This window comes from Convolutriloba macropyga, chromosome 6 (genome assembly GCF_964194025.1).
Source record: "Convolutriloba macropyga chromosome 6, txConMacr16.3, whole genome shotgun sequence".
Lineage (NCBI taxonomy): Eukaryota > Metazoa > Xenacoelomorpha > Acoela > Convolutidae > Convolutriloba > Convolutriloba macropyga.
In genome coordinates, this window is record NC_134473.1 from 4,366,666 (window position 1) to 4,388,661 (window position 21,996).

Sequence of the window (21,996 nt, forward strand, 5' to 3'; positions counted from 1 at the left end):
TTGACTTTCTTTTCCGTTCTTTGAATTTGTGATTACCATTCGCAAATCGGACATTTCACTTATTTTAACATTTTTCTATATTTAATTCGTAACTTTGTAATTTTTTCGAAAAATATTGCGAATTCGAATCAAATCTGACATTCCTACCATCTTCTATTCGCATAACTTGAAATTTCCACAAAAAATATTTGATAACGTTGGATTTATTTTAAATTTCAACTGGTCTAGATTGTTTTTGCAAATGTCTGCAGTGCGAGTTCCAGCAAGTGGCAGTGGATCTCAGGCATTTGTTGCATTCAGTTGCATGAGGTTTGGTCATTTTTTGGATCTTTTCTGTGATTCGCCCTGCCAAACGTCATTACATTGTAAATCGTTGTGACATAGCTGTGTGTCTAGCGAATATACCCTTTTGTGGGTGGCAAAAAATTGCAACCAGCGGCACCGGGGGGGGGGGGGGGGTTGATGAACGCGAAAGATCCAATTTTAACATTTTAACTAAACTTTTTCCTTAAATTTTTGTTAAGCGTCATGTGATCCTGGAAGAAGTCTGACGTCATCTTAGTTGTGATGCAGATTCAATTCACAAATTCCCATCCAAAAACTGTTTCTGTCTCCCAGTCCACTAATGAATAGCACTATGTCTATCTAAGGTTGATAATTTCATGTATAATTATAGTTCTCTCAAACCCCCCTTCCCCCCAGCTGTGGGCATTCAATTTTATGCTTCCTCGGCCCAGGAGCACGGTATGTAACTGCGGGGGTCATAAGGGGGTAGATCCAAGTTTTGCACTTTCATAATGGTATACCCAAACAGTGCTGGCAAGTCAAACATCTCACCTGGCTATAAATAATCAGTACAGTCGTGATCAGTTCATAAACACGCATCAGTTTGTTCATACAGGCTAACGAAAACAAATTTTGTTCAGGGCGAACAATTCCTTTATTGGCAATATTGCTCAGTTAGCTCTCTTGCGATTGCCATATGGCGGCAGTTGCAAGAGATTGTCATGAAAACTGGATTTATTGGCTTTTGTAATTCTGCTTTTCAGAAAATTTCAAAAAATGGGAAAGAAACCAGAAAAAGGGAAAGAGAAAGCCGGAGGAGATAACAGAGACGACGACCCTTCCAGAACACCAGGTATGAGTAACTCAGCTTCTCTCTTAATTTTCACTGTAAGAAAGACAAAGTTTCAATTTTAAATTGCCTGCCTGCGAATGATGTCTGACACTGATTTGGATAGCATTTTTTGACCCAGGATTTTTTCCCTTGATGCAATTAATGGAGTTGGTTTTTTAATTGCTCTCAAACGAATTTGGTAGCCATTATGTTGGTGCTGCGGTCTTTTTAATGCGATTTTTGGCTGACACTTTTGATTTTTCGACCTAAAAAACGGGATAACGCCCGGAGGGCATTAAGTGGCCGAGCAGCTCTCTTAGAGCCTTACCGGTCTCTAAGTGCGCGATTCAGTGAAAGTGTTTTGATGACAAAATTTTGATGAAGGTCGGTTCCCGACGCTAGTCGGTTATGTTTAAACTTCTTCAACCTTTAAATAACTATATTTTTAAGTCAGAGTCTAGTTCTGTGAAGCATTAAGCAACCGGATGTAAAAATTGTGGGATCTTGCGGCTACGACTGCTCTAAAAAATTGAAAGGATTCCCAAAATTACAAACGTCTCATTTAAACCCCCATTTTGCTCGTTAGAGAAGCAAATTGCGATATGCTGATAATTTATTGGAACACATATTTATTTTAACTTTCAAAAATACTGGTACTATATTTTGTACTTGGTCGAAATAGACCCACAATTTGTTGCCTGTGTTAGTTGTTTTGCTGTGTGTCGGGCCTACAAAATTATGGAAAAAAATTTCTGGCTGGTGTATGACAAAAAATTATGGCTTTTTTTATGAGGGGTGATTTCCATTTGGAGTATACTCAGCTTATTATCTCGGTACTCCTGTTTTGTAAGCTGTAACTGGGTATCGGAATTTTTCAAAGAACATATCTTAAGGCTTCTATGGTCTAACCGAAAAGTTTGCCCACTTATATGCTCAATTTGCACTGGTGTAGCTTACGATTCTTAAAATTTAATAAATATGCAATTTTGAACAAAACGTGGCGTGATTGAGATATACAAAAAGAAGAATGTTCTAGCTCAGTGTCTTTGATGTTTTTATTAGCTGAAAAATTTGTGTTATGAGTTGAAGCTCTGACAATGTTTCGGCAAAAACAAGGAATTTCGGTAATGTGCGTTTGCATATACTGCTCTTATCTCTCTAAACAGCAAGTTTTCCTTTTTTTTTACCTTGTAAGTAAAGCAGAAAAGGGATTTTGAAAATTTTGACTACTCATAGGTTTTTTGACATTTTGGGACTTAAGAAAGTATAACTATTCATAGTCGTTGAGAAACTCCATTGATTAAATGAAGGTCGGAAGGTTAAAACAACGAAATGTTTTTTGTCAGAGAGTTATTTTAGATGTTCTTGGAAATGCGGTAAAAGAAAATTAACCACTGAAGATCAAATTGCGTTAAAATGAACATGAAAATTTTTTTCGATACGAAATGACATTTTAATGGCGCGAAGTGATTGCGGCTATTATTGGGAACATCGTTATTTTGTTAAATTTCGTCGTCTTTGTCGATGATTCTTGCGATCTGACTTCTTGGAATTGACTTTTTCAATTTCAGTGCTTCTACTGCTCTGCAAAAATTTGTCTACGTTGACCTCATTTTTGTACGTGTCGTCATTAGTAAAATTTGTGTTCGTGACTTCATTTGTTCTGCTTTTTGGTCTATTGCGTGACTTACCTCATTAAAAAATGACTTCTGAACTCACTTAATGAATTTTAAATTTTATGAACATTTACTAGTTAAAGATCAATAGTGTGCATCTAAGTAGTACCAAACGTAGATGCCCTAATTCTTGAGTGTTAGAGTCTGGTCAATCTGTCTATCTGATTTCTTTGATTTTTCAATTCATGGAAGGCCACAAGCTGCTATTTCCCGGCAATCTGCCGGCTGTTTTTAGTAACTGCAAGACATGCATCTCCTCCTAGGATCAAACGACTAAATTTTTACCTTGACTTTCACCCAGTAAACTGTCAGCATTGGATATTGATCCTTCTGATTGGAACAAATTAGAAATGTTTGACAAAAGAGTAGAGCAAAAAAATAATTTTGGCCATTTTTGTCATAATTGGGACATGTTTTGTATTTGACTACTAAAGAATTTTGTTTGGAAATGGCTGTAAACAATTCTGCGAAACGGATTCTGAGCAAAAATTTGCAACTTTTTCTGGGGTCGAAACGTTTTGCGAGAAAAGTTTGAACTGCAATGGTTTTTCTTCTATGAGAACTTAGAGCCTAAAGTAAAGATATGGGTTCTCAAAATTATCCCAAGACCACGTATATATCTTAAAAGAACTAGTGTTGATTAAAGTTGGTTTAATAGAGCATAAACAAAAAGACAATGCTTCATTGTCTGTTTCTTTCAGCTCTATTAAAACAATTTTTAATCAACACTAGTTAAGATATATAGGTTGTCTTGAAATATTTTTGTTTGGGTTATTGTTCTGTATATTGATAGGGAAACACCTACATAGAGATTATTGTGTTTCAAATTGATGGATTTTGCAGAAAATGTGAGAAAGTTACTGATTTTCCGTTATATTTATGGAAAATCTCATTTTTAATAACCTTTTTGTATCGTAAAAACAGAACTAAAACAATCCTGTATATGGAAATAATTTTCTCAGCAATATTTTTCTGATGATGCCGCTCTTTTAACTCTCCGATAAATTTTTAGGTACGTCAAAAATGACGGAGCAGAAAAGCCAGACTGGCATAGAGTTCCTACATGAGGTCGGAACAATAAAATTTAATTCAAGTTTAGATATTTTAATCACAATCAAAACTTCGAACATTTCTATCTGTATTTTGTAATTTTGTAGACAGAACTCATCGATAGGAGCAGAGGGCCTGACAGTTTCTATCATATCTGTTTTCTGAGAATGTGCCGTCTATGTTGATAAGATTTTTAGCTATAACTTTCTAAACATGGTGCGTTTTATTTTATTTTCTCTTCTCAATCACACCTAATATGGCGTGAGTACCAGCGTTTCTAGATTATGTGTTAGGATTATGCTTTTTTAGATTAGAAAACTATGAGCAAATTCATTTTTACAATAGCAAAAGAGACTGTAGTTGAACTAACCATCATTAAAATTGCATCAATCTCTTTTGTTTATCTTGCAAAGTGCTGAAAACTAATCGAAATGCATGCAAAATGTACAGGTTTTAAAGACAAGTTTTAAAGTTCTGAGGTGTGTGTTTTGAGTATCGCTTTCACAAGTGATTGGTGGTGTACTCGGCTTTCGTTCGGTAAAATACTTGGAAAGGATTGATGGCTTAATGCTGTTGCTTTTGTTTCTCTCAACAGCTTTTTTTTGCCTCAACGCAGACTGCGTTTAAACTTGAAACAGAATATATTCAATGTTTGTTTCTGATGTTTTAGAACCCTATAACTGCACAGGGAACATAGACACAGACTTCACAGAGTTGTGCAGAAGAGCTGGAATGTCCGAGATCCCTTCTGTGGTCGTGAGAGCCAAGCCCCCCGGACAACAGCCACCCCCGGGGCAGGATAACAAAGCTGTTAGTTTCATAAGTTAAAAACTCTCGTTGGAACTTTTTAATGTTCATCCTGGTGGAGAAGCAGTTTTAGTTCTAGTTTACATCATTATAACTGTGTATAATAGTTTAGATAGCTAATGTGACGTATTTTTAAGTCTAGTTGATGAGCGTTTTTTACGGATTTTTAAACCAGGTGAAATGTTTGAAAATAAGCTGTCGAGAAACTGGAATTTTGACATTTGGGGACGGCTTCGTTACTCAGACTTCTGTTATCATTATTTGATCTAATTTTAGGATGTTTAGTTATGTTCTAATTTGTCCGCTGCTAATTCTAACGTACCTACCTGCAATTTTGCAGATTTCGATTTTATCTATTTCTGTGACACAAAACGTCTGAAAACTGAATAATTCTAGTCTAGCAGTCTTAAATTAATAATTTGTTCATTTGCAGGGTAAAAAGGGCAAGCAAGTGGTCGAGGTATGTCCTTAACATTCACGATGATGCTGTCAATAAGTATTAACCAGGTTGATGATTCGACATAACGTGATTTTTAATAAGAGAACTTGATGTTTAATTTGTTTGAAATATTTTCCCTCAATTTGCTAACTGCCATGTATTTAAATTATTTTTTGATCTCATTAAAACGACTGAAATCGAAAAAAAAAATTATCCCATTAATTTGAGGTGCCATGGCTATGATTTGTATCATTGTCAAAGTCCCTGGAGAGACGTGCAGAATAGTGGCATAATTCAAGTACTTAAAGCTTGTGCTCAATTTGAGAAACATAAGTGTGAGATTGCTGGATGAGAGCCAAAAAAGACAAATAAATACTTGCCGTTGTGAATTTTGAAAATCTGTTTTTTTGCTCATTTTGTTCCATTTAGTGAACTAAGTTAACTATCTTTCTACAAAATGCGATCATACTATCAATTCTGGTTGTTTCGTCAAATTGTTGAGAATTTTTAACTAATATAACAGTATTGGTGGAATTGAAAATGCTGCAAATTGAGAGAGGTCCAAATAAAAATTGTCCAGTTTCCAATAAGCTGACTGAAATGTGTGCAACGTGAAATGAAATCCATTGGAATATCCATAAACAATGTAAGGTAAATGCTCTTTTGGTAGGCTGTTGATTTGAACGCGACAGCGACCAACGTGACAGCTGCAACTGACGAGGCAGACATGGGAGGCACGAGTGGGGAACAGAGCGAAGTGTTTGTACCAACTACGTACATTTTGAGGAGCAAGTACGATTATATGAAGCCAGTCGTGCAAGTAGACGCGGATCCCAATGATAAAAAGGCCATTGTCAAAGAGATATTTGTAAGGAGTAAGTGCATTGCAGTATAAATTTGGTAACAGTTGATAATATGACAAATCTATGAGCAATGTCTGCGTTTGCTGGACTCGCATTTTCTCATGCTTTTTTCCCGAAACTGGAGTCTTTGGAACTATTTTATCCCCCAGCCTAGTGGGCATATAATTTTTACGCCTCGAGGTGCACGTGTGCTATTTTTTTAAACATAGTAACGTGCTATATAATCATACAAAAATTGTAACTGGGGAAATAAAAAACTGGAGCGGGCAGAATTGTTCCGAGTTTTGTCAATGATTAATTTAAAGGTATTTGCCCTCCGAGCATGAAGGCCTAGCAAGTTTCCTGTCTTTCTCGGTATTTCTCTTTTTTAGCAAGTTTCCTGTTCCTTGACTAATTGTTACTGCTTACGCTTTTGCGAAAATGGAATTCATTATGAATTCATTCTGGAGATCAAATCCAGAAGAAAAATAGTGTTTCTTCAAGTTTTGATAAATATTTTGGCCATTCTGTGACAGCAAAAAATTTTCTGTTAAATTGACCTTTTCGAAGTTTTGTTGCTCTGCAGTGAGTTCAAATTGTGTCATATATAAACAGAATGATTACGGTCGCATATTTTTTTAAACTGTGCATTACCCTTCATTATAACAAGACAATATTCGCCCAAAAAGTGCTCACAAGTATGTTTTTAATTGCTCTCAAACGAAGTTTGTAGCAATTATATTAGTCCTGTCGGTCTATTTTTTATGCGATTTTTCGCTTGACCAATTTTTCGTCTGACGCTTTTGACTTTTCGTCCTCAAAAACGGGATAAACAGGTAGCGCCCAGCGGCCATCAAGTGCTCTTAGAGCCTTTCAGCTCTGTTTCAGCTCAAACTGTTTTGGAGACTTATACTTATACTTATGGTGTGAAGGGCGGTTCTTAGAGGTTAAGACACCTCTCTCCCCCCCCCCTGTTGACCCCCCACCCCCACTATTGCCTCCTCCACCCCCACCGCGCTGTTGTCCCCATCAGCCCCCGGTGCACCCCCCCCCCCCCCCGTGACTAGCTACTGACGAAGCCAACCGCTCGCCGGTCGTTTGAGAGCAATTCGCCCGACGTTAGTCGGTTATGTTTTTAAATTCCTCTCTCGTGATTAATAGCTCTTGAACGTAGTTCATAGCAATTATTGTAAACGTGTGTGTCTTTTTTATGCAAAATTTTCGCTTGACAATTTTGACTTTTCGAGTGACTTTTGCGCCCTTGACTTTTTGCATTTCGCGTGATCTAAAATTCCCTCTCAATCACAATTTCAAGCAGCTGAACTCAATTGGCGGCAATTAAATACTAAAAGTCAAATGAAAAGTGCGCCGAAACTGGTGTCATTTTTTACTTTAAATCTTAATAGTCGTATATGTTAACCTCTAATGTGGTTATTTGAAGCCCTCTATAGAACTTCTTAGTCCCATTTAGGCTCCTCCCCCCCCGACTGAAGCAGGCTGCAATTGATTAGAGCTCCCACTAGTCGTTCAAGAGCAATTCTTCCGATGTTTAGTCGGTTATGTTTGTTATTTTAATTGTTTATTTCCTGCTGGCATTTTCTACAATCTGTAAGGCAATGTTTTAATTACTGTTTTCGCTTCGCTCCGGTATTAGAGTGGGTAGGTAGTTTTTGGAAGGTCAATATATCTAACCACAGAAAAATATTTCACTGTCTTGGGGTTCAACTTTGTTGGACTCTCAATTTATTTGGACCAACGCTTACCAAAATGTTGATCTGGGTTTTTTTAATCAAATTGGCCTAAATCGGTAGAAGGGATCGTGCAACCCCATATTTTAAAGTTTAATCTTTCGTAGTTTTGACGAAGAAAAGTTTTGATATTTTCAAGGACCTCCTGCTGTGCAGTGAGTTCAAATGGTGCATGTATAAACAAAAAGGTTGCATATTTTTATGAACTATGCATTGCCCTTTACTTAAACAGAATAAAAGTAACGGAGTTTATGCACTGGAAGAAGCTGTTTAATTGCTCCCAACTGAAGCTTGTAGTAATTGTTTTTAATTGCTCTCAAACGAAGTTTGTAGCAATTATATTAGTCCTGTCGGTCTTTTTTATGCTATTTTTCGCCTGATCGATTTTTCGTCTGACGCTTTTGACTTTTCGTCCTCAAAAACAGGATAAACAGGTAGCGCCCAGTGGTCATTAGGTGCTCTTAGAGCCTTTCAGCTCTGTTTCAGCTCAAACTGTTTTTGCGACTGATACTTATGGTGTGAAGAGGCGGTTCTTACAGGTTGAAGACACCCCAACCGTTGACCCTCTCCACCCGCAAATTTTCAAAAATATCAGTTTTTGATTTATTTACTAACAAGGCTAGAAAACTAAAAGTTGCAGAGTCGAATGAAGCTGAAGCTAGCCTCACTAAACCGTGGCTAGCTACTGACCGAGCCAACCGCTCGCAGGTCGTTTGAGAGCAACTCGCCCGACGTTAGTCGGTTATGTTTAGAAAGTCAGCTTCAATAATAAACTGTCAAATTTGATCTTAATAATATCCACTAGGTCTTTTTCTCAATCTAACGAGAGTAAAATTCTAGGCGGCCTGGTTTTTGAGCAATTAGTCAGATTGTCCCACTCGTCAGTGACATTGTAAATGTGGGTTGAATCTGTCTAAGGACACTTTTTTTGGTATGATCCGTGCTTCTTTGTTTAATTAATTACTTTCAATTAAGCTAAAGCTAGCCTCACTAAACCGTAACTAGTAACTGACGAAGCCACGCGCTCACTGGTTGTTTGAGAGCAGTTCGCCCGACGTTAGTCGGTTTTGTTCCAAATATTACAGTTCTCATTCTATATTTTTGATTAAGGTTTGTTGCGAAAAAAAAAATCAATTTTTATACCGCTAGCGATATTTGCTCAAATGCTGTTAGAACATCCACTTGCGTACAAATTGTGCAATAAATTTACCTTTCAAGTTAATAACTGCTAGTTGAGCTGTGGGGCAGTTATCTACAAACTAGCTTAAATCTATAATGATCGTCTGCAACTGCAGTAATGTAAGGGTATGTTCAACAACAACACAATAGTGTGCTGATCAGATTTCATTTCGGCGCAAAAGTAATTCCGATGAATGATAAAAAATTTTTTTGGCAAATTTATATAGCCTTACTGCACTCATAGTAAAAAAAAAGAAACTGCCATACAAACTTTTAATACTCTTATGATGTTTTAGAACTGATTTAGTTTCTTCCAGGTATGTATGGCCATTTCTTTTGTCTAGTTTGGATTTGGAAAAGGGCTAAGGAATAGCTAGAGATGTACTACTTACTATATGGCAGACTATATTTGCAAGTGTTTTTTTTATCGAAATTGAGGATCTTTTTTCATTAATCTTCTTTGACAACTTGGAAGGGTGACATGAAAGTAGTTCGTTTTTTGAAAATATGTTAGCAGATTGATAGCGGTTGCACCGCATGATGAGCCATGCGAGTTTTCTCTATGCTAAGTGAATTAAAGGAATTTGCTCAAAAAGGTAATGGTTTTTATATCACCGACAAGAAATTATTTGACTTAAAAGCATTTGAATACAAAACTCAGATATTTGCGCAATTTTTAAAGTTTATTTATTTCATCACTAAGTTATCATTTTCTCTAATCTGACTATATAGAGCACTGATTGCGCTGCAATTAGTTTAAATTATGTCAAATATGATTGGAATAATTACGGTCGCATTGTTCAATGATCTATGTATTACCCTTTGTTCTAACAATCTTGTCTTTGAGTGACAGGAAAACTAGCCTATTCATCTTAAGTTCTTTTAAATGTTATTTTTTAAAATTTGTGTACGGAATGTCAGTTATTTTTTTTTCGGCTGGATTTGATTTCAAAGTCATTTACAACTGTATCTAAAGCAATGTTACAAATTAAATTGAAATGACGCTAACTGACTCTCCGATGATATCATCAAAGTTATTTAAAATGGGACAATTTGACAGAATGGCTAAAGAAATTGTTGGTCAAGTAATTTAAAACTCAATTGTGCTTTTAGTCAAAGCTATATTAGTTGTTCTAGGTTTCAGAAACCTCGATGAATTGCATTTGTTAGTTTTAATATTTAGCAGCATATCTGCTATATGGCATATTCGAAGCCTTGTTGCACTGCATCGAGTTCAAGCTTTGCCAAATAAAAACAGAATGATAACGGTCGCACGATTCGCTGATTTGTGCATTACCCTTCATTCTAACAATTAATTATAATTACAATATCAATTTGATTTCAGGTATTCTGTCTGTTGATATGATTTGTTGTTTTTTGATTACTTTTTAATTAAGACAATAGTAGTAGACATAGCTGTTTGGTAACTATTACGGGGGGACTTTACATGTTTTAAGATAGGGAATAACCATAAATTAAAGGATAGAGGGGACATTTGCACTTTTTGGCCAAAATTTTTTTTTCTCGAAAACTTCATCCCATGTCCCCCTCTATCCTTCCTTATATGGTTATTCCCTATCTTAAAACATGCAATGTCCCCCGTAATAAATACTACACAGCTATGCCTACTACTGAAAATCTTAGGCATGTGGGATTTTATGCTAGTTTTGTTGGTTTTTTTTACTTTTTTAAGATCTTGTATTGATCAGGTTTTTAATACACCAAGACAAGCGTTAAGTTTGAGCTACAATTAACAAGAATGATATTTAGGCCAAATTCGAAGTTTATTTAAATTGAGAAATAATAAACAAAATTGAGCTGTGTCTTTTCGCCTTGTACTAAAGTTTTGTTAATGGAATTCTGTGGACTAAACAATGTCGACTAGAAGGATTTTTTTAACTCTATAAGCATTCTTTAGGCCTATAGGGTTATAAATGACCAATAAAGGAAGGTCATATTCTAATGGATGGAAACGGCAACAGTTTCAAAATGTTTTGCCAGAACAAAAAGTTTTAAGCGTTTGATGAGGGTTTTATGAGATTATGGTAATAAAATATGAAAGATCATGCTGCCATTTCCATCCACTAGCTACAAATGAGAGCCCCATGCCTGTCGTTTGAAAGCTGTTTGCCTGGTGGAAGTCGGTTATGTTTGAATTGTATAAGGGCCCAAAATAGGCGAAGGAATTTGTTGGACACAATTCTTAAGTTCAATTTTCCTAAAGCGTAATTCTAAAAGTTTTGTCCGCTTGGTTGGAGGTCAGACACAAAATCAAAATAAAAAGGCAAGGAATTCGCGAGCAAAGTTTGTTAATTCTTGGGTTTTTGTCTTATTGTTTGACGTAATAGTATATGTTAGCGTGAGGCAATTATATAATGCATTGCTTCTTATCTCCTTGCACAATTATACAAACTTTTGTATTTTGTCCTTGAAGGATCTAATTTAGCTCTGGTTCGTTACTTTGCGGGTTCAATCAGACAGCGGTTGAATTTATAAGCAGCAAAATATCAACATCAATCTTTTTTGGCCTTTATATTATCAGCATTGGCTCTCATGGTTGTGAAGTTCAATATGAGGTTACAATTAGAAGCTACTGATTTTGAACAGAAAAATCTGAAAGCATTTGAAATGTAATAGCCAATTTTGCATATTGTCCGATTTGCATGTGATGTCTTGTTTTTTTAATTAATCATTTCAGTGGTCCATAAACTTTGTACGATTTTCAATTGTATAACTATATTAAATATGTTAAGCTTTCAAAGAATTCACGAGCTTTGAAATTGATTCTGTTTCAGACTGGAAAGTGGACGATACAATGATGACAATCTTCAAACAAGCACTGCCAGCAGTAGAGAAGTTGACATTTTTAACTCTGTACAATGTGGGACTAACAGACTCAACCCTTGAGGTTTTGGGCTCTCTTGTCCAGGAGTGTGCTAATCTCAAGTTAGTAGTTATAATATTCAATTCTTTAAGATCGCCATATATTAATGGTAGATATATGATTATTGCTCGCATTTATTATTATTATCCCCAAAATCTTACCCCTATCAAAATCAGTCCTGCGTGAAAGGTTTCTGGTCATTTTCAAAACCTGATTTCGTTAAAGTATCATATGAATTTATCCAAAAGGAAAGAAGAATATACAATGCCAGATTACCTTAAATGGCAAACTCATCAACAACTGTTTGATTTGACAAAGAATGCTATAACCATTCACTAGTTAAATTTTGAGAGTTGTTGAACCAGCCCTGCTTTTTGTGGACCCGAATTTGGTTGATCGCTACCTGATGCAGAAAAATACAAAATGATATCATTAACTCCTTCAAATTTACGATGTTGAGAACACAGATTGGGTTATGGCTGAATTGATAATCTTATAAGGGAAAATTTCTGCCTGGAAGTTGAACGTAGTGGTGATCTCGTTTTGTTAAAAGTTGAGAAAGCGTCAAAAGTGAGATTTTTTTGCCACAGGGTGACTTTGTAAGGGCTTAAAAATTGGGCAGTCATTCTGGATTTTTGGTAACATTAGCCAAATTAGACCAAAAGACATAATTAAGCTAAATGGCTAAGCTCAATATACTGTGTCTTGAGTTGTTTTTAGAGAGATAAAACGACTAATTGACGGATTTCTGTAATTTCGTTTGGGAATCGTATCCTTACTTTGTCCATGCATAATCAGAATTTTGACCATTTGACTCCCTCTGTAATTTTTACCGTCATATTTTCTTATTAGAACTTGATTTGCTTCACTTCGTTCTTGTGCGCTTCAGGACTCTGAACGTAGAAGGAAGTCCTGTGTATGGAGAAGAGTGGCATCGACTCATCATGGGAGAGAACAACAAGTAAGTCACCATCACTCCGAACTTTCAGTGGACCCTAGCGCCCTTTTTGAACCAATTAAAGAGCTCTATTGTTAATGTGCATAAATAGAAGAGACAGGTGATCCTTCTTCAAAAGCTTAACAGTTGGGTTAAATTAAATACTCATAGTTTACAAAATTGTCCACAATCGTCAGCAATTATCAATTTTATGTTGAAATAATTGAACCAATTGCGACTTTTCGCGTTTGGTCTCATGAAAAATAAGCTTTTGATGGTAGTTTTTCCAGCTTTTCTAAATCGATTATGCTGAAAACTTTTTCAGAGTGTGGAATTTGAGTTTGAGGAACAATAGAATCACAGATCTCGGTGCGAAGTACCTCGGATATGCACTCGGCACTCCTAGAGACCAGAATCAGACCCTAGTAAAGCTCAATCTGGCTTTCAACAGCATCACTGGACAAGGCGTGCAACATCTAACCGATGTAAGAACTATTTATGGTTTTGTTTACCTGAATATTTTTCACTGTTTAATTGCTCTCAAACGAAGTTTGTAGCAATTATATTAGTCCTGTTGGTCTTTTTTTATGCGATTTTTCGCTTGACCGATTTTTCGTCTGACGCTTTTGACTTTTCGTCCTCAAAAACGGGATAAACAGGTAGCACCCAGCGGGCATTAAGTGCTCTTAGAGCCTTTCAGCTCTGTTTCAGCTCAAACTGTTTTGGAGACTTATACTTATGGTGTGAAGGGCGGTTCTGAGAGGTTGAGAAACCCCCCCCCCCCCGTTGACCCCCATCCCCACCGCGCTGTTGCCCCCCCAACCCAGTGTTGCCCCCATCAGCCCCCAGTGCACCCCCCCCCCCCCCCCGTGGCTAGCTACTGACGAAGCCAACCGCTCGCCGGTCGTTTGAGAGCAATTCGCCCGACGTTAGTCGGTTATGTTTTTTTTATAGCTGCGAAGCTGTAAGCTGAGCGAAGCTATATTGCGGTGCTCTTGGTTTTTTACAATTCAAAAAATTTGAATTGTATTGGGGCGCTGTCTTTTTTTAAGATCTGTTCACACATTTTCATGGTTTTTGAAGTCAAATTGGAGTGGTGATTTTAGTCACGCCGAAACAGGAAATGGAGTGAAAAAGCGAGTGGTTTTGCGGCGTGAAATTTTTTCGCTCCAAATTTAAAGTAGAGTGAGAAAACGGTGTTTGAACAAAAATTCGGTTTCTCGGTAGTGGTTTTTAGTTCACATGCGGCAATTTCACTCTGATTTTTACTGTTTTTTCGATTTTTTGGATCGGATTTTTTTGTAAATGGTTTTCCCAATCCATTTATAGTCTGTTCTAGGTCTAGTTTTCTGTTTAGTCAATGAAAATTCTTTGAATTGTACGTCAGGACTTAACCTGCTATGTTTTTTTGTTTCGTCGTCTGACGCTGTTTTTTCGTTTTACATTTGTTCACACAGCAAAGCTGAAAAAGTCAAATTTTCTGAATGACTTCTTCCTCTCACTAACGGCATTTGCGCGCGTTACGTCATTTCTCACTCGCTTTTGCAAAAGTTTTTAGGTTATTTGCTTGATTAGATTTTGATCATACGTGATTTACCTCACTCAATAAAATGACTTTTGCACTTTAAAACTTAAGTTTAGTTTGAATTTGTTTAAGGTCAAAGGTACTCATTTGTGCAGTAAAGGTCTCTAATAAGAGGCTTCTGCGGAATGAATTTTAACTAGCTTTATTAATTTATCGCTGAATGTTTTTTACCTCGTTTTTTTGAGAGGCGTCGATTTTTTTTCAATTTAGATCTGTATCTGTTTCTGTCTCTATTATATGGCACGCAGGTCTTTTCCTTCGCAGCTATTCCGGCAATCTGCCGGCTGTGTTCTTTTATTAATAATAATAACAATAAATTTTTCATTATCTGTTTCCAAAATTACAACAAAAATATTTGCTTACAAATGTATGTGCAATCAAAGGAAACATAAGAGAGTACACCGTTAGATCATCAATTGATCCGTGATCCGTTTTCAAGTGCCTCTTTTATTAATAGCCGCGAAGCGATAGCGGCTATTATTGGGGACATATTGGTTCTTTACAATTCAACGAATTTTAATTGTATTGGGGTGCTGTCTTTTTACGACTCGAAGAGGAGTATTGGAGAAGTGCTTTTTCAATCAATTTTATTGAAGTGAATTTTGAAGTAGGAAGTGAAAGACGTGAAAAAATTTTGAGTGATTTTGTTGCTGAACAAAATGAAGAGTGGAGCGAACAGAAAGTGTTTTTTTGTTCCTATCACTGTTTTTCGAGAACGAGAAATTGGGGTGTGAAAAAATTTGTGAGCCAGTAAAATTTTTTGTTCACGTGCGGCATTTTACAGCCGTTTTTTTCCAATTTTTTTGATAAGAGGTTTTGTGATTTTGCTTAAATTTTAACCAGATTTTGGTAGTGGTTTGAAGGTTTCAGGAAATTCATATGAATTTTATGCTAATTCGGAGGTTTTTTTAATGTATTTTGCTGATTTTTGGGCTAATTTTTGCGATTTTTCGGCGATTGTTTTATTTAACTATCTCTAAATTTTTTTGCAGTTTTTTGTTTTTTTTCTGTTTTTTAGACAAGTTTCTTAGCCTATTATGACTTGACTGTTGTTCTGCGAGCATCTGGATACCTTATTGGTTGAAGGGAGTTCTTTGGATTTATGTGTTTTTGTAATAGTAAAATTTTAACGTTTTCCAGTTTTTTAGTCCAAGTTGTTTGTAGGAGCTTGTTTTTTCATAATTTGGCTTCAAGTACTTTTAATTCTCAGAAGTGGTTTTGGTATGTACTAGTTGTTCTGATGGAGTAATATTGGCAGAGATAGTTAATTCGCAATCTCAGTTTTTGACAAAATTTGATCAGATTTTTAAATTTAACTATCTCTAAATTTGTTTGCAGTTTTTTGTAATTTTTTTCTGTTTTTTTAGACAAGTTTCTTAGCCTATTATGACTTGCCTATTGTTATGCGAGCATCTGGATACCTTATTGGTTGAAGGGAGTTCTTTGGATTTATGTGTTTTTGTAATATTAAAATTTTAACGTTTTCCAGTTTTTTGGTCCAAGTTGTTTGTAGGAGCTGGTTTTTTCATAATTTGGCTTCAAGTATTTTAAATTCTCAGAAGTGGTTTTGGTATGTACTAGTTGTTCTGATGGAGTAATATTGGCAGAGATAGTTAATTCGCAATCTCAGTTTTTGACAAAATTTGATCAGATTTTTTTATCATATTTAACAGATTTGATTGTCTTGTTTTTAGTTTTGTTTTGTTTTGTTTTTCAAGATAATCATATTTAGTGGAGGCAGGTTTTCTCTGATGAGTAGTTGAAGGGCGTTTAAGTGTATTTCCACTTTGAGTCGTTTCCGGAATTCTTCCGGCTATTTTTATCTTAAGATCTGTTCACACTTTCATGAATTTTGAAGTCAAATTGGAGTAGTGATTTTGATCCAGCCGAAAGTGCGTGTGGTTTTGCGGCGTGAATTTGTTTGCTCAAATTTTAAAGTAGAGTGAGAAAACGGTGTTTTGAACAATATTTTGCTTTCTTGCTAAAGGTTTTTTTGTTCACATGCGGCAATTTCAATTTGATTTTTACTGTTTTTTCATTTTTTTTGGATCGGATTTTTTTCTTAATTGTTTTTCCAATCCATTCATAGTTCATTCCAGACCTAGTTTTTTTGTTTGAACCAAATTTCCATTTCTCGCTAATGGTCTTTTGTTCACATGCGGCATTTTGACATTGATTTTCTAATTTTTTTTAGAAATTGTCTTCCCAATTCACTCAGTCCGTTCCAGGTCGTTTTTCGTTTCGTCAATATAAATTCTTTGAATTGTACGTCAGCCTTGTCTTGCTATGTTTTAAAAATTAGTCTCCATTGACGATTCATGCGACCATTGACTTTTCGATTTCAGTCACTTCTCCTGCTTTGCAGTTAAAATTTGTGTGCGTGACGTCATTTGTTCTCTTTGTAGGTCCATTGCGTGACTTACCTCACAAAAAAATGACTTCTGAACGCAATTAATGAACTTTAATATATATGAGCACTTATAGTTAAAGGTCAATAGTGTGCATCTAAGTAGTGCCAAAAATATATGCCCTAATACTTGAGTTTTTGATTTCGATTAATGTTTTTGGAAAAGTTCTACTAGAGCTTTTTCCTTAAAGAGCGTATGTGTCTCATAAAAAGGACAGTCCTATTGTCACCCAAAAAATCCAGTGGTCTATTAAAGGACCTGTGGTCAATCTGTCTATCTTATTTTTGTAGTTGTTTCAGTTCAATGGAAGACCACAAGCGTCTAGTGTGGCTTTTTTTCCGTCAATCTGCCGGCTTCGTTTAGTATCTAAGTACTTTTCTTGGAATAATATAAGGCCAAAAATTTATTTTGTAAGTACAACCAAATGTAAATTTAGTAAGATTGAAGAGTACGACGAAAAGAGATGTTTTTGTGCATACCGCTGTTTTTGAGAGAGCGAGAAATTGAGGTGTGAAAAAATTCCTGTAAGCGAGCGAATTCTTTTTATGCGCGGTTTTTCAGGCAATTTTTTCAATTGTTTTGGTTAAGAGGTTTGATTAAGGTTTTGTATTAATTTTTTTTGATAGTTTGAAGTTTTCTGATAATTGACGAGTTTTGTGTTAATTTGGAGGCTTTTCAGGTGTTTCGCTGAAATTTTGATATTCCTGGCCTACTGTTTTGGTATACTGACAAAGTGAGATTTAACAGACCCCAATTTTTTGTAGAGAATTATGACAAATTTTCAAATTATTTCAAATTCTTGCAGTTTTTCATTTTTCTAAATTAAATTTTTGCAGTTTTCATCTTTCTTAATTAGACAAGATCCTTTGTTTTGTGAGCAATTCAATACTCTTATTTTCTGAAAGGATTTTTTTCTTAGGCTTTACGTGCCTTTGTCTTGTAAAAAGAAAAATTAATTGTCTCTAGTTTTTAATTAAAGTTGCTTTTTAACAGCTTAACTTCATCAGTTGACTGAAAATCTTTGTTTAAGGAATTTTTCCTCAATTTTAGTAGCTACTAGTTGTTTCGGGGATTAGTTTTTTTGGCATAGAGTGCTTTTCGATGGAGTCGTTCCTAGAGGTCTTTGGGCAATCTTTTACCTTTTTATGATTTTTGAAGTTGATTATGAGAAGTTGTTTTGGTGACGTCGAATCAGGTAGAGGTGCAAAAAAGCAATTGGTTTTGAGGCTTGAAGTTTTTTCACTCTCATTTTATTGTAGAGTGAGAAAGTGATATTTATCTTTCTCATCCGTGGTTTTTCGTTTACATGCGGTAATTTGATTTTTACTTAACTGCTTAACTGTTTTTGATAGCCGCAAAGCTTTAGCTGCGGCTATTGTTGGCCTTCTCTTGGTTTTTTTACAATCAGACAATTGGATTGTATTGTAAATCTGTCTTTTTACAATCCAAAACATTTGGGTTGTATTGGTGCGCTGTTTTGTAAGATGTTTTCACACTTTATAGATGACTTTTTAGCTTTCGACGCTGGATAAACTGTTGAAGCTCTGCGGGCATTAAGTTTCAATAGAGTGCCTCAGCGGACTTTGAGTAGTTTTTTAAGTGTTTAATGTATTGCAGTTGGTAGCAGCGTCTAATTCAAGATTAAAAGTCTCTTTGTGGAGTTTTTGACCACAAAAGTGTCCTGTTTTTCATGCTTTTTGGTCAAATTTTTTAAGTTTTTTTCCTAAACGAGTGTTTAATTGACATTGGTTAAAGCTCCTATTAGTCTTCTGCCAGCTAGAATTGCTTTTCTGCAATCCTTTTGAGTTATTTGTTTTGGTAATCCAATTTTAATTGAAAAAGTTTGCTACACAACGGTATTTATCATTATTATCCTAGAAGTGTTTACATTTTGAATGACGTTATTGTTTCTCTAAATTTATGAAACTGTTTTCCTTTTGATTCGTAATAATTATTTGGTGTGCATGTCAGATGTTTGACTGCTTAGTTTTTCATTTAATTTAGTTTTTTGCAAGACTTGTCGTGCTATATTTATTTTTCGTTGGATGTTTTCAAGCGTTTTTCAATGATTTGATCTTTCAAAGCGGGATGAACATGTAAGGCCCAGTGGGCATTAGGTTTCATTAGAGGCGGAAAGATGAGAGGCTTGGCTTTAGGGGTATTTGAAATGCTTAGAGCGTTGCAGCTGCTGGGTGGGGCTTAATTGAGGGTCATTTTTAGGAGTTTTTGAGCCCAAAATGAAGTAATTTTTCTCATTTTTTTTTTGTCATTTTTCAGTTTTTTTTGTTGGATCAGTCTTAATTCGACGTTTGTCAAAGTTGACTAAGGTCATTTGCATGACATAATTACTTTTTATAACCATTTTATGAGCTACATTTTATTCGCACTGCAAACATAACCACGCAAAATGATATTAATTTTTGCAAGTTTTTTTTGAAAACGTTTGTCGCTTTTTGAGTTTTTCCAGCCTCAGGGGCTTTAAAACCTCCTCTAGGGTCCGATAATAGGTTGATGCACAGTTTTTGTTGGCAATAATTTCATTTCATCATTTTTATTGTTGCAAATTTGAGCAAGTTTTTGATAAAATTTGCATATTTTTGTTTCAAAATATTTTTCTTTTTTTTTCCTCCATCAACGGCCAGGCAACATCCTCTAGGGTTTGATAGTATGTTACTGCTGGGGTTAATGGTGTGGTTTTCACCATTTTAATATCATGAATTTTCGAAAGTTTTTGATAGAATTTGAATTTTCTTAATACTATTGTCATGTTCTTAGTTTCTCGATCTTTTTGAGCCAGTGAAACTTTTTGGGGCTTGAATTTGTGCTAATGGATACCCACTTTAGACAATGAAATGGTTCTGAACAAACTAATAAACGTTTTTTGACAACATTTTATTAAAATATGTCACTTTCTGAATTTAAGGATCTTTTCGGGGCAATAAAACTTTTTTCGGTCTTGCAGATGGCCAACTGTACAGATTCCAGAGACATAAAAGTGACTTTGAGCTTTTAAATATTGCAAAATTAAAAAAATTTCTTAATGTCTTTATTTTTCAACTTTTTAAGTGTTTGTTCTACATAATCAATCTCTATCTTAAAAGGCATCAGTTTTGTTCTTTAGTCTTAGCGATGGTTATATTTTTGTTTAGGTTGTTTGATTGTTTTAGTTTCTCAACTTTTGCTATTGTTTTTTCTCTTTGGTTGGCACTGTTCAATTGATCTGCTGATCAGGTAAGGTTGTTATATGTTTTTGATTCAATTCTTTGGATTGTATTTCAGGACTTGTCCTGCTATGTTTTTTTTTCAACAGGATATTTGTTACGACCATATGACGTTACAATCACTTCTAATCTTATTTTTGTTCATTTGTTCATTCAATTTCAACGGAATTGCGTGTGTGAGATCACTTTTCAATCTTAATGGAGAGTGTTTTCTGTTCATTCGTGTAATTTTTTGGTCCCGCGTGACTTACCTCTCTGAAAAATTACTTCCTCGCTCTGAAATTTCTTTAATATAGTTCAAAGAGATAAGGTCAAGTATGTGCATGTCACTCTAATTGAAGAGTGTTTGAGTGCAGCTAATAGCAGCAGCAATACGTTAAACAGATTCTTAAACAAAGTGTAACATCTCAGCATTTAAAAAAAAGAAGTTTTTTTGTCTGTTTCTTTACTTTTTTGAGACCGCAGATCTACGAAGCTACTGCGGCTATTTTCTAGCAATCTGCAAGCTATGTTTTGAATTTTTGATCCATTTTTTCTCAATGGTTTTCTAAATCCAATCATAGTCATTTCTAGGTATAGTTGTTTGTTTAGACAATGAAAATTCTTTGACTAATTTTTTTGACCTTTGATCACGCTTTTTGTTTTACGTAAGTTACCACTTTCACGTTCTTTTTTTGACCTACTTACTTATTTACTTACTTACTGTTTCAACTTACTTATTTACTGTTTCAACTGAATGGATTTCAATCACTCATTGAGTTAGTCAATGTAGTCATACGGTGAAGGTCCAAAAAGAAAAATCAAAAGAAATAGGATAAATCGATGAAGCCATTGGTAGCTGGCATTAGTATTAAGCTTAATAACCTTCAGTTTAGAAGCTGAATTAAGTAAATTTAGAATATAACTGGAACCGAACCAAATTGGAACACTTTTTGGCACTGAGAAAAAAAATTCTGTCAATTGCGATCGCTTTCCATCTCTGTTTCAATCTCGATGCGCGTCAACGGCGACTTTTTGAAGCTGATTGTTTTAGGGACTGCGCATGAACCGATGTCTTCTAGTGTTGGACCTGAGCAGTAATCAGATTGGAGACGAGGGTGCCAGAAGTCTGGCAGATGTGATGTCCACCTTTAAACTTACTCACGAGGAAGTGGTCGAGAGACGCATCCGAATGAGAGACCAGCTCTCGCCTGAGAGATCAGGAAAATCTGTAAGCAGGCGCGTCTATTTTGCTGAACGAAGTTGATCTTTTCCGAATCATACACATACTATTCGTTTTTTTTATCTCCATTCAGAGATAAAATTCCGTTTTGTTCTTGTATTCCTTCTTAGGCATTATTAGCCGTAAAATCACAGTCGGGACTTTAACAGAAAGAACTATACTGTAGAATTTGACATGTGTAAAATCTTATCGTTTGTTCTATTACCTCAAGCTCTATCAGACCTCATGAAAGACTGTGAAAAAATAATTTCCGAGTCATTTAACCGGTAACTTAAATCAACCCGGCAATTGCCAAATATTACCAGTAAAGGCTATCATTTTGGAGCTATTATTGCTGACGTAGGACTTTCTTGAAAATTGACCTGTCTTAAGGTTTTGTGCAAAATTCTTACTTAACCAAATTTTAAGTTAGATGATTTTAAGTTTTGACTGCATTTCAGCCACCATCCTCGCGTAAAACTGATCGACCTAATAGCAAAGGCACAGCATTGAGTGACAAAAAAGGAGCCGATAAGAAAGGGGCAGCTGGTGGGGGAGCAGCAGGCGGCGGTGCAAAGGGAGGAAAGGGCGCGGGAGGGGGAAAGGACGCCCCTGCTGACAAGAAGGACGATAAGAAAGCAGCCAAAGGTGGTCAAGATGCAGGTGCAAATGCAAATGCTGCAAAAGGAAAGAAAGCATCGAGTGAGTTTATCATATACAAACTTAAACGAAATCTTTTTTATGGTTAATAGGTACGATAACTATATTTCTATTTACGAATTGATTAGTGTAATAGGCAAAGTTAAGACCAGGCCAAGCAGAGTTGAAGCGAAGCCCGACACTAATCAGCGACGCATCAGAAATAGTTCTCTTGCTTTTTTTTACACCAACTATCGGCAAAA

At 35.6% G+C, this 21,996-nt stretch overlaps 1 protein-coding gene across 3 annotated transcripts in view; it reads left to right on the plus strand.

The window, feature by feature from the left end:
- The first annotated feature begins 210 nt into the window (after window positions 1–210).
- Window positions 211–21,996, plus strand: part of LOC142341437 (leucine-rich repeat-containing protein 71-like) — a 38,205-nt gene continuing 16,419 nt past the window's right edge. Inside the window, exons 1-10 of one of the 3 annotated variants that reach the window (XM_075392375.1) lie at window positions 212–309; window positions 1,050–1,138; window positions 4,514–4,653; window positions 5,084–5,110; window positions 5,760–5,964; window positions 11,654–11,804; window positions 12,632–12,703; window positions 13,005–13,164; window positions 20,927–21,103; window positions 21,556–21,796. In XM_075392375.1, coding sequence (XP_075248490.1) covers window positions 242–309; window positions 1,050–1,138; window positions 4,514–4,653; window positions 5,084–5,110; window positions 5,760–5,964; window positions 11,654–11,804; window positions 12,632–12,703; window positions 13,005–13,164; window positions 20,927–21,103; window positions 21,556–21,796 — 1,330 coding nt within the window. In that variant the 5' untranslated portion in view covers window positions 212–241. Of the gene's footprint in view, window positions 310–1,049; window positions 1,139–4,513; window positions 4,654–5,083; window positions 5,111–5,759; window positions 5,965–11,653; window positions 11,805–12,631; window positions 12,704–13,004; window positions 13,165–20,926; window positions 21,104–21,555; window positions 21,797–21,996 lie in introns of all 3 variants that reach the window. The other 2 variants (XM_075392377.1, XM_075392376.1) reach the window with 2 other exon arrangements.